The sequence below is a fragment of the Aquarana catesbeiana genome, linkage group LG02, assembly GCF_042186555.1.
Source record: "Aquarana catesbeiana isolate 2022-GZ linkage group LG02, ASM4218655v1, whole genome shotgun sequence".
In the NCBI taxonomy this organism is placed as follows: domain Eukaryota; kingdom Metazoa; phylum Chordata; class Amphibia; order Anura; family Ranidae; genus Aquarana; species Aquarana catesbeiana.
In genome coordinates this window covers 184,893,114-184,906,180 of record NC_133325.1, presented here as the reverse complement: position 1 = coordinate 184,906,180, position 13,067 = coordinate 184,893,114, and the positions used below count along the sequence as shown (strand labels likewise).

The 13,067-nt window shown below is 46.8% G+C and overlaps 1 protein-coding gene across 1 annotated transcript in view; it reads left to right on the top strand.

Moving 5' to 3' along the window:
* Positions 1-13,067, top strand: part of KCNH3 (potassium voltage-gated channel subfamily H member 3) — a 153,845-nt gene that overhangs the window by 129,447 nt on the left and 11,331 nt on the right. The window contains exon 13 of the mRNA XM_073614022.1: positions 6,347-6,594. Coding sequence (XP_073470123.1) covers positions 6,347-6,594 — 248 coding nt within the window. The remainder of the gene's footprint in view (positions 1-6,346; positions 6,595-13,067) is intronic.

The window sequence follows — 13,067 nt, the reverse complement described above, 5'->3', positions numbered from 1 at the left end:
TATATATATATATATATATATATACACACTGTATTCAGTTTAGCTAGATCCGTTCCTGTTATTCTCTTCGTAATTTACTTATAGGCAGGCAGCTGCAGTATTTTCAGTCAGTGTACTGTATCCTGTGCACAATGTGCAACTAAAGCTAACTGCAGACAATTGCTGGTGTTCTCTTTCTAATAATACCTCAGGAAGGCAGCTGCAGTATTTTCAGTCAGTGTACTGTATCCTGTGCAGTGTGCAACTAAAGCTAACTGCAGACCATTGCTGGTGTTCTCTTTTTAATAATGCTACAGGCAGGCAGGCGATTCAGCTAGCTGCAGTATAATCAGTATATATATATATACATCCGAGCTTTGTGCAGCTACATCTCACTGTAGGCCATTCCTTGTGTACCTATTTCAATACATCAAAGACAGTATGTCTGGAAGGCCAACAAGTGAGGCAGACAGTCACAGGCCAATAAAAGAGGGCAAGCAGGCTCTGTGTCTAGAGGCAACAGTGCTGGTCGTGGACACGGTGCATCCTCATCAGCACATGGCCGTGGGGCATGCTTGTCTTTTTTCTCGGCAGCTGGCCGTGTTGAACCACAACATGCTGAAGAGTTGGTAGAGTGGATGACCAAGCCGTCCTCATTCTCCTCATCCTGTGTCACCCACGCTACCTTGGCTGCCAATGCAGGTACTAAAGCGGCCTATTCCTTGGACTCTAGGTCATCAGTTACTCCTTCCCTAGCCCCACCGGAGGAGTCCTCCGAACTGTTCGACCACAGTGTCAGGTACATGCTGCAGGAGGATGCGCAGCGTTTTGAAGGCTCCGATGGTGGTACCCAGCTTGAGGAAGGCAGTAACGTGAGCCCAGAGAGAAGGGTTGCCCAAGAAGGTAAAACAAACTGGCAATCATGTTCCCCCAGCTGCAGCATACTGCCAGGTTTAGTCCAGTGACGAGGAGGGAAGGGATAACGAGCTCACTGACTACGTGGGTGCCTGATAGGAGAGAGGAGGAGGAGGAGGAGGAGGCACATCTCCAATGAGGCAGGATGCCCTCCAGGGGCCAGCTTAAGGGCAGCCAAACGACTGCATCACACCGCAGAGCTCCGCAAGTGCAGGGCGCTGGTGACTCCGCGCGTTATTCCAAAAGTTCTTTGGTGTGGGCCTTTTGAGATGTGTGCAGCAGATCGCACCTTTGCTATTTGCAACATATGTCTGAAGCGTATCAAGCATGGACTAGACAGCAAGCGCTTTAGCACCACATGCTTAATCAGTCATATGTTGAGCTCCCATGCAGCCCGTTGGCAACACTACCTAAAAGACCCACACCAAAGAACAAGGCGGACCTCTGCTTGCTCCTCCTCATCAGCTGGGATCTCCAACCCCACTATACCTTCAGTCCTCTCAGAAACCTGCACTGAGAAGAATGAAGGTGTAGAACTAGGTGTGCCACTGCCAAGTACTTGCGGGCAATCTGCTATCCGTACACCAACGTCCGATTCTAGCAGGCAGATTTCCCTACCCCAGTTGCTCCACCGGCGAAAGAAGTTCGCTCCCAGCCATCCACATGCACAGCGGTTAAATGCCAGCTTGGCTAAATTGCTAATACTTCAACTGCTGCCTTTTCAGTTGGTAGACTCTGCCCCCTTCCGTGAGTTTGTGGAATGTGCGGTACCTCAGTGGCAGGTTCCCAAACGCCACTTTTTTCACGGAAGGCGATTCCGGCTCTCTACCGGCATGTGGAAGGCAATGTCCATGCCTCGCTGGACAGGGCAGTCAGGGGTAAGGTGCATATTACCGCTGACTCATGGTCCAGCAGGCATGGACAAGGACATTACCTATCTTTCACCGCGCACTGGGTGACTCTGCTGGCAGCTGGGAAGGATGCAGGACAGGGTGCAGTAGTGTTGGAGGTTGTTCTGCCACCACGCCTCCAAAATTCTACTAGTGGTGATTCTGCCACACCTCTCTCCTCCACCCCCTCCTCTTCTTCTTCCTCCATGGCCTCTTCCTGTGCTGATTTGTCCTCGGAACCAGCGGTGCTCCGTAGGCATTCAAGGGGCTACACAAGCACGCAGACAAAAAGATGCCATGCGGTGCTTGAGCTGGTGTGCTTGGGGGACAGGAGCCACACTGGGGCAGAGATTCTGTCAGCTCTGCAGGGGCAGGCTCAGAGGCGGTTGACGCCACGCCAGCTTAAGGCAGGAATGGGGGTTTGTGATAATGGCACCAACCTCCTCTCCGCCCTCCGACAGGGACAACTGACCCATGTGCCCTGTTTGGCTCACGTCTTTAACTTGGTGGTGCAGCAGTTTTTGGGCAGGTACCCGGGCTTACAGGATGTCCTGAGGCAGGCCAGAAAAGTCTGTGTGCATTTCCACCGGTCATATAATGCCAGTGCTCAGCTGGCTGACCTCCTGAGGCAGGCCAGAAAAGTCTGTGTGCATTTCCACCGGTCATATAATGCCAGTGCTCGGCTGGCTGACCTCCAAAAGGAATTTAACCTGCCCAAGAACCGCCTCATCTGTGACATGCCCACCAGGTGGAACTTAACTTTGGCCATGGTGCAGCGGCTGCACACGCTGCAGAGGGCCATCAATGAGTACCTGTGCGACTATAGCACCAGGACATGGTCAGGGGAGCTTGTTTTATTTTTTCCCCACACCAGTGGGCCATGATCAGGGATGCATGCACTGTCCTGTCACCATTTGAGGAGGCCACAAGGATGATGAGCAGTGACAGTGCATGCATCAGTGACACTGTCCATCTTGTCCACCTGTTGGAGCACACGCTGCGTGGAATAATGGACAGGGCACTTGAGGCAGAACAGAGGCAGTAGGAGGAGGACTTCCTTACCTATCAAGGTCCCCTTTATCCAGACAGTGTTCCTGCGTGCCCACCGATCACACAGGAAGAGGGCGAGGATTGTCAGCATCAGCAGCAGTCTTCAAGGGATCATTTACAGTCCAAAAAAACCCATGGACTTGTACGTGGCTGGGAGGAGGTGGCTGGGGATCATGTCGTCCTTAGTGACCCAGAGTACTCTGAACCGAATGCTTCAGCAAACCTACGCTGCATGGCCTCCCTGATCCTGCAAAGCCTGCGGAAGGATCCTCGTATTCGTGGTATCAAGGAGAGGCATCATTACTGGCTGGCAACCCTCCTTGAACCACGTTACAAGGGTAAGGTTGCGGACCTTATTTTGCCGTCGCAGAGGGAGCAGAGGATGAAACATCTTCGGGAGGCCTTGCAGAAAGGTTTGTGCAACGCATTTCCAGAGCCTGGGAGGTTACAATTTCCTGGTCCTCCTGGACAACGTGTTGCTGAGGCTTCGGTCAGTCACAGAAGGAGTGTTGGAGAAGGTGGCCGTCTGACCGATGCGTTCAGACAATTTTTTAGTCCGCAGCCCCAAGGTATGATCGGTTCCAGCAACCATTGATTGGTCTGATTCACATGGTGCAGGAATACCTAGGGGCAAGATCAGACTTGAACACCTTTTCCACCGAAAATACTCTGGGTTACTGGGTCTTGAGGATGGATCACTGGCCAGAGCTTGCACAATATGTAATTGAGCTACTGGCCTGTCCTGCATCCAGCGTTCTTTCGGAACGCACATTCAGTGCTGCTGGAGGCTTTGTAACAGATCACAGGGTGCGCCTGTTCACCGAATCGGTCGATCGACTGACCTTCATAAAAATGAATCAGTCTTGGATCACCAGCTACCAAGCACCTGATGCTGATGTAACCGAATAATTTTTTTTTTAATGTGAGATCCCTTCAAGACTGCCTATGCTGATGCTGAGTGACTATCCTGTTATGCTGAGTGACAATCCTCTTCCTCCTCAATGTTCATGCTGATAGCTTGTAAGAACATTTTTGGTTCTGGGCATGCCACCAGTGGCTAAGGCCCAATTTTTCGGCCCCAGTTTAACAGGGGCGTGTAATTACATTTTTTGATGCAATACTTTGCAGCAGGGCGCATTCCTGCGCTCCAACTAGAGTATCTGTGAGGGGTTGCAGTGTTGTGGCACCAGCACCAGTGCCTTAGGCCCAATTTTTCAGCCCCTGTTTAACAGGGGCACATAATTACAATTCTTGATCTAATATTTCACAGCAGGGCCCATTCCTGTGCCCACCAAGAGTAACTGTGAGGCCATACAGTGTTGTGGCAACACCACGACAACGCCCACCACCAAAGGCCCAATTTTTCTGACCCTGTTCAACAGGGGTATGTAATTACTATTCTCGATCTAATATTTAACAGCAGGGCCCGTTCCTGCGCCCACCAAGAGTAACTGTGAGGGCTTACAGTGTTGTGGCAACACCAACACCTAAGGAACAAATTTCTGCAGAGTATATAGGGCAGGCCCCTACTTTCAAACATCCAACTTACAAACGACTCCTACTTGCAAACGGAAGGAGACAACAGGAAGTGAGAGGAAATCTACCCATAGGAAGGGAAATTCTCTCCTGTAAGAGTTCCTTGTTTCACTAAAAACCCCAAATTTTCTAAATCCAATTGTCATTGGGACAGAAACTGAGGTGAAATCTTCTGAACAGGTGCACAGACAGCAAAACAAATGTTACAGGTGTGATAATCCTTCCCTATGTTTTCCAAAAAGCTTAAAAATATATTTTTTGGCTGGAGCTACACATAAAGAATGTACCAGTTCAAAATTACAAACAGATTCTACTTAAGAACAAACCTACAGTCCCTGTCTTGTTTGCACCGCCTGTATACTGCTGTTCAGAGTATATAGGGCCTGGGGGCCCAACGCCTTTCCTTTTTTTTATTTGGGTACGGGGTTCCCCTTAATATCCATACAAGATGCAAAGGGGCTGGTAATGGGCTAACGGGGGTTTCCTCAATGATTTTCATCCATATTGCCGGGACCAGACGTGACATTAAAGCCGCAAGCAGTTTTAAATGACTTTTTTTCCTTTAGAAATGTAATTTTGAGCAGGGACTGTTCTAAACACGGGAAACATGTGCCACTTTACAGGCATACTATAGACACCCCCCAGGCACGATATTTAAAGGAATATTTTACTTTTATTTTTTCACTTTAAGCATCATTAAAACCACTGCTCCTGAAAAAAACGGCTGTTTTTGAAACTTTTTTTTGCATTGATACATGTCCCCTGGGGCAGGACCCAGGTCCCCAAACCCTTTTTAGGACAATAACTTGCATATTGGCCTTTAAAATTCGCACTTTTGATTTCTCACGTTTGAGTCTCATAGACTTTAACGGGTTCGAAAGTTCGAACTTTCGGTCCGTTCGAATGTTCTGATACGAACCGAACCGGGGGGTGTTCGGCTCATCCCTAATGGATATGTTTGTTCATATACTGGCAGTATGAACATCCACCACATGCAAAGATTCCCAAAGTTTGACATCTATCACCCTTATATGATTTATATTCTCTATCTACCAGTTTGTCACCCACAGAAGTGGCTCTCCTGTAAGCAAGAGCTAGTAGGTTCGGAACAATGGGGGCAAGTAATGAGTCTATGGTCAATAGATGCCAGTACTTATTGAGCATACGTCTGACCTGTTTGTGTTGTGTTGAATAGGTAGTAATAATCCTAGTTGTATCATTTCTATTGGGAGACTGTTTGTCAACATTCAATAAGTCACAAAGGGATAGACCAATAGTCCTTCAATATGCGCTCTCAAGGCATGTACCGGTATATCCCCTTTACAAAAGACTATCTCTGAGTGTCAGCTTCTCTCAAATGTACATTTAAGATATTAACATCAAAGAGAGAAAAAATAGTCTTTTTGCAGCATCTGCCATCTGTTAGCATACTAATTATCTTCAGTGGATAACGTCAGTACATTCATTATCCTAAAGCCACTCCTATTTCACTCTGCAGCTTGCATAACGGGGGTGCTAACAGCAGTTTTCCAACTTAGTAGACAGGTGGAAACTGTTCGGAAACAAGTATAAATATAGGTAAGTTCATACACGTACAATGGCTCCAAGGAACCCCCAGTTTAGTGAGATATATTGGTGTATCTTTGTCAGTGACTAGTCCTGCAAATTTGTTCTAACAAGGCACACGCTTCTGATTACTGAATATCTGTGCTGTGCCATCTCCGGGCCATCATACATTTTACCATTATCGATTATATGATATAACAACGGTGTAATTCGTTTTTTGCCTAGAGTTTAGTTTTAATGATTTAAGAAAAAAAAATGTAGTAATATGGAAGTGCCTTTAGGACAGCAATCGTAAAGCTAGGGGGGTCTATAACGTTTTTTTTTTCTCGGGTCTCGTTATATATGGTTTTGCTTCTGGAAATAAGCTCAATAATTCTGGAAATAATACTATGCCTTTACCTTCCTACCAGACTCAAATCCATACCGAACACTCTTCAAGGACAGATCTACCACACCAAGCTTCCCCAAATTTAAATACATCAGCCCTCACCCCAAAGAACTCCCCTCACCTCCGCCTCTCTCCATCTCGATATTCTAGCTGCAGTCCACAGCACAGATCTCTGGAAGTGACTCCAAGACGTAATCCTCATAGGGTGACCACTACTGAACTTCAGATACCACTGATGTCCCAATCAAGGCCTCCAGATCTGAGCCCAAGGTACAGTCCAAAGATAACAAAGCTTCTAAGAATTTTCATTTTTAAGATCACATTTCATTAATAGTAGAAAAGAGATTTGGTCCAAAGGATATTGCGGACACAGAGAAAAGTGAGATGTGGGTATACCCAGGAAGTTATGTAAAAAGTATATAAACTTTATTGATACAAAAATTGTATGATACAAATTATCTGTACAAAAATCACCTAAAAACAATACAATAAAACACCTGACATAGGAGATGAAACAGCCGCTGGACTTGGAACACGCCACACATCAAGACAGGAGGTCAAATTAGTGGAACATGTAGGCCAAGGTACCCAACATGTTTCGGAAAGCAAAAGAGGGATTTTTTTGTAGATATATATTTCCTTCTTCAGGGGTTAGAACAAACCAGGCTATATGCATTCAACAATTTACATATATTAAGAAGCAGTAAAATAAGCTTAAAAACAAGTCCTCATTAACCTCTGTGGCTGTGGACAGTGTGGAGCAATTCATCCTCAAAAAGATTAAAGGGGTAGTAAACTGTAATTTTAAACTTGAGAGAACAGGTTTTGGGTAGTGAAGAACTGAATCCAGGCACCACATCCCTAGAAATAGAAAATTTCAAGGATATAAGAAGTGGACCTTTTAAGGCACCTTAAAAGTCCCACTTCTTGTATACTTGTAATTTTAAACTTGCACCTACAGGTAGGCTTAAAAATAAGTCAGACCTGTAGGTTTAGTGAATATATCTTAAACTTGCGCTGTGTAGGAGATATTCACATTGGCTCTGGCCGATGATGTCACCTGCACAGGCATAGTGACTCTGCATTCAGGGCACACTGAAAAATGCAGGGCACCATGCTGCGACAGTGACTCCTGTGCGCATACCAAGTAGTGGAGTCATTGTGGCCTGGCCATTCAAATGGCCAGAGAGCACAAACCCAGAAGGAAGACTGGGCAAAAGATGGAAGTGCTGGGAGTAGTGACAACTCAGTGCTGGAGGATTCCATGTGAAAGGTAAGTCAGTCATGATGTGCTAGCATGCGGTGCATACTAGCACATTATGGCATAAAGTGCTTTCAAGTAAGTTCTCAGCACTTTTCTCCCCTCTTCCTGTGTACCTGCTCTAGGGTCTACATTAAAGATTAAAAGACTGGTAGTTTGTCAAGTCACTGAGGGGAAAGGGGACACAAAAAACTCTACTGTGAAAAAATGTAAGTGAAACTATTTTAGCTTTAGTAGATTAATTACTCCACAAAGCACACATATACAGATGTCAATGAGAACTTATTAAAAGCATTTTTAGTACAGTTATTCAAAGCATTTTACTCAACCAAAAAATACACATATAACTTCTGTATTGTGATTAAAACTAAAGTCACTGGCAAACCAATAGACCCAAAGCTAATGTATAATAAAATGTGCCCTGTGCTTTTCATCTAACCACAGTTATTCCCCCACACCTGGCATTTTATGCATACCTCCTCTACTTTCTAAGCTATACGTTTTATAAATGTGCTAGTAATTACATTTTTATTTTGAGCCCTCCCTTGCATATGTAGCAGGTGCCCTGCATATCCCACTGCCTGGCAAAGCTGGCCGAGATTCTTCTGTGAGGGAGAAAGTGCCTGACAGTTTGAGGGGGATAGTTCCCCCCCTCCCTTTTTTCTCTTCACACAGACACACAGGGCTGCTCACTCTGCATCCTCTGTGTCCGTATTGGCAGGAGGAGGAGAGCCAATGACAGGAGTAATTACAGGAGCAAATCAGAAGGACTTTAACAAGCAGCAGCTGCAAAGGATTCTGGAATATGTAGACCCCATCTAAAACGGCCCCATAGCTTTCTATGGAGACAGAACTACAATAGCCAGTCTGCTCTGAGGGAAAAGGAACTAGAGACTCCATCTTGCTGATCTGAGGCGATTGCTCAGACTCCACAAGGCAGAAGAAGAGATTAGACCTAGGGGAAAGGTGTTGCCTCCCGGGTCAGTCCACCGCGTGATTTCAGGCATCCATAGCCGGTCGGGACATCCAGCCTGAGAGAGGGGGATCCCAGGTGCATAACCAGATGCACCCTCATCGATGGTGTGAGGCGTTCCAGGGTGAGGTGACCAGTCGGGTCCCTAGAAGAGTCTGCCTGTTCCAGGATGTTTGTTTGAGCCTTGGCCGCAGGATTGGATGAGAGGGCTTTTGCCCATTTGCAGGAAACAAGGACATTGCACACAGACAGAGTTAAATGGACACTGTATATAGACATCATTGCTGTTAGTCATCTTGCTGACATTTGTAGTGCCACAGGGCTAAAGGATAAGGACATCCATTCACAGAGACACTGTATACAGACACCATTGTTTTTTCACCTTTCTGAGGAAGATCCTGCATTCTTTACTTGATAATCCGGGCCAGTTGTAGTGTTTGGCCCTGCTTTTCAGGAGTTTAAGTACACCAACCAGAGTGGCTAGCTGAAGATACAAAGCCTCATCTTTCTTCAAAAGGACTGAAGCTATTAGCGCCATATGGGTTCGCACACACATACTCAGGGCTCTGTATATGCAGTGGGTGTGCAGAACAGTTTATCTGGAAAGTTAAGCCTTTAGATAGTGATTTGAGTAAGTGTTTGAAGTTGGACCTGTGATGTCAGGGGACAGAAGAGAGAAGCCTGACATAAAGACAGTCATTCCTCTGCTCTCCTCCTGCCTGGAGGTAGGAGGAGGGCAAGGTAACCAGTCTGGTACAGATTGCCATATTGTGATTTATTGTTATTGAGGTGTTTGCCTATGCTCTTGGGGTTATTCTCAGGTTTTGAATCCCCTGAAAGCAGCCTGAATATATAGTATTGAGCTATTTTGCTCTTAATCTCAGTTATTGCTCTCCAATTGCATTACTTGAATATATATCTTTACTGTTTGTTACTCTTTTCCACAGAAATTTAGCAGTAAAGACAATTTCTGTGTTTTACCATAATGTGTGTGTTTCTCATTGGTCCTTGCACTTACACTATTACCAGGTGTGCCAGAGGGGGCTGAGACTGTTATTAGGGTTGAGGGGCAGAGTATGCAACAAACATACTTAAGCGGTTCCTGCGGGGGGTAGCGCTACAGGTGAGGGCTCGTCCGGGATAATACTGCTACTCTGCAATCAACTTCTAGAGACAGCACCCCTAAAAGTGCCAAGATGGACCCCATTGCTGTGACAAAGTGTTGTGCACCAGCCCAGAATCAAGCGTAGTGATTGAACTCCCTGGGGAGGCTTGGACTGAAGAGCAGATCAGCCAGGTAGTACAGACATTGTCCTTCAACAAGAAAACATGAGTGATCGATGTTAGATCTGACTGTGAGGCCTCCTGCACACATGTGCTGCTGGAATGGAAGCAAGGGATCCCTGACCTTTTTTGAGGGTCCAGTGTGCAGCTGGCCGGCCAGGCTGAGTTTCATCTAATCCAGTCACACACACCAGACGGGTGTCCGCCAAGTATCAGTCGAGTTAAGGCCATGAGGGAAGAGGTCCCTTCCATGCTGTCTTCGGCCATGATTGAGCCAGAGTTCCTCGCTGCTATGGGAGAATTTGTGTCAAAATTGCCAAGGGACCCTTTGGCGTGCTCTGGTACAAAAAACTCAGGCCCTTTTCAGGAAGACATCCAGTGCCTACAGAGGAGGACAACTTTGAAGAGTGGTTGGACCAGGCCACACAAGCCTTGGATGAATGGGACATTCCTGAGACTCTCAAGAAGCAGAGAATTACAGAGAGTCTAAGTGGCCCTGCCTCAGAAGCTATCCGCAATCTGAGGTTTAGTAAGAAAGATTGCATCGCTCAAGATTACCTGAATATTCTGCAGGAGGAGTTTTGGTTGATGGAGACAGCAGCAGACTTAATGTGTCGATTTGAGCATGCCCTCCAACACCAACCTGTCTGAAGATATCAGACTGCTTGAATAGGATGTTGCATTAGATCATATTAAAGAAGGGGATGCAGTCTTCTGCTGTAGATCAGGCTAGATTACAGCAGATCAGGGGAGGTGCTTCATGCTCTGGTCCAGTTTGGATTTGGCTGTAGATTTCAGCCGATACCATATCCATGAAGTATCCTAAGCTCATTAAATTAATGAGAGAGGAATAAGCCATGCTGGAGAACAAACACAAGTGCCAGGGGTTGGAATCTGCTGTCAGAGTCAGAGTGGCCAGCACAGCTGATAGTGATCCAGGGATCGGATTCTGAAGACTCAGATGTCATCTAATGGAGATGATAACCGGATTGTTGGACGTCAAGTCTGAGGTAGTAGCACTGAAGATGCAGATAACCCAGATGATGGAAATGATGAACATATTGGCCGCAAAACTTACTGAGTTGTCCGGAGAGGGGGTTGAAGGGCCTAATGTGCACCCGGCTTTGTCCACAGCACCTGGCAAGAGGCCAATGAATCCAGACGTCTGTCTAAATTGTGGAGGTGTAGGCCACTACCAGCGAGAATGTCTTACTCCACCGAGGAGGACAGAAGGTTGACAAGGATGGAGAGAAAGCCTGGGCCTTCAAGGAGAACCTTCACCTGAATCTGCAAGAGAAAAATGGAGGACACCTGCAGTTTATGCCGTTTCAGTGAAGAATGCCTATCGGCCTACAAAATGTCGTCAGAGACAGCAGTCTCGATGTCGGAAGATGAAGGAAGCACGAGTCCAGCCACAAAAACCTGTTGTTCTAGATGTGTCCACCAAGCCTCCTGCCCAGTTGGTAGGCCCTCTGTCTGTAGTGCCTGTTTTGGTGGAAGGAATCTTTACAAGAGCCATTCCTGATTTGGGTGCTCAGGTGACTTTGCTGACCAGAGACTTTTACGAGAGGTATTTGTCGTACTTGCCCCTGCAAAAGTTGGAAAATAAGAGATCCAGGGAATTAAAGTGGAGAATTATTCTTGTAAATGATGCCTGCGGGTCAAGTTATCATGTGATCCATTGAGGGTTGGAAAGCCTCAGAATTTTGAGACACTGGCCATTATGTGTCCTTGACTGCCAGGCTGTATGGGAAGTTCATTGATTTGTAGGGACCAACACAGATCTGGTGAAGCGGCTGTTAGCCCCCTTTGTCCCCAGATGTGATCCCCTACCTTCCCTGCCAGCAGAAGGGCCAGAGGTGTCTCCCTATTCCACAATGGATGGAGAAGGATCCACAGCATAAGCAATAGAAACTGATCTGCAGGAGGCAGAAGCAGTTAAACAGGAAGAAGAGCCTACCATGCCTGAGCCAGTGGAAAAGAGAAAGCGAAGAGTTAAGCATCCTCTCAAGAGACTGACCTGTGATGTGTTGGGTGAGAGTACCAAAGAAGTTATCCTCACCCCTCGAGCGACTCTTGCAGAGCCTGAGCTTCACACCCGAGATTTGGTGAAGGGCAACCTTAACTCACCCCCTGGTACAACTAGCTGGGCCATTCCAATTAAGGTGGCCTTTAGGCAGGACAACCTTCCTTTCTATGTTTATTGATGGGAGGTTCCTCTGCCAGGTCCTTATGAAAATCCAAGTTGTTTGTTTTTCTGTGTACACTAACCTGTTTTTTTTTTCTCCACATGTATTTGAAAGCATGTACAAGGTCATGAACTGCTACTTCCTTTGGGGACCAAAGGTTCTTTGGTGGGGGGGTGTAGCGGGTGCCCTGCATATCCCGCTGCCTGGCGAAGCTATCTAAGATTTTTCTGTGAGGGAGAAAGTGCCTGTCAGTTTCTGAGGGATATTCCCCCCTCCTTTTTTTTTCTCCTCACACAGACACACAGGGTTGCTCACTCTGCATCCTCCACTGTTCCCCTATTGGCAGGAGGAGGAGCAATTACCGGAGCAAATCAGAAGGACTTTAATAAGCAGCAGCTGCAAAGGATTCTGGGATATGTAGTCCCCGTCTAAAATGGCCCCATACCTTTCTATGGACACAGAACTACAATAGCCAGCCTGCTCTGAGGGAAAAGGAACTAGAGACATCTTGCTGATCTGAGGAGACTGCTCAGACTCCACGAGGCAGAGGAAGAGATTAGACCTAGGGGAGAGGTTCTGCCTCCCAGGTCAGTCCACCGCCTGATTTCAGGCATCCACAGCCGGTCGGGACATCCAGCCTGAGAGAGGGGGATCCCAGGTGCATATCCAGATGCACCTGCACCGACGGTGTGAAGCGTTCCAGTGTGAGGTGACCAGTTGGGTCCCTAGAAGAGCCTGCCTGTTCCAGGATGTTCATTTGGGCCTTGGCGACAGGATTGGGTGAGAGGGCTTTCGCCTATTTGCAGGAAACAAGGACATTGCACACAGATTTAAATGGACACTGTATACAGACATCATTGCTGTTAGTCATCTTGCTAACATTTGTAGTGCCACAGGTCTAAAGGCCATCCATTCATAGAGAGACTGTATACAGACACCATTGTTCTTTCACCTTGCTGAGGAAGATCCTGCATTCTTCATAGATAGTGATTTGAGCACAGTGTTTGAAGTGGGGCCTGTGATGTCAGGAGACAGA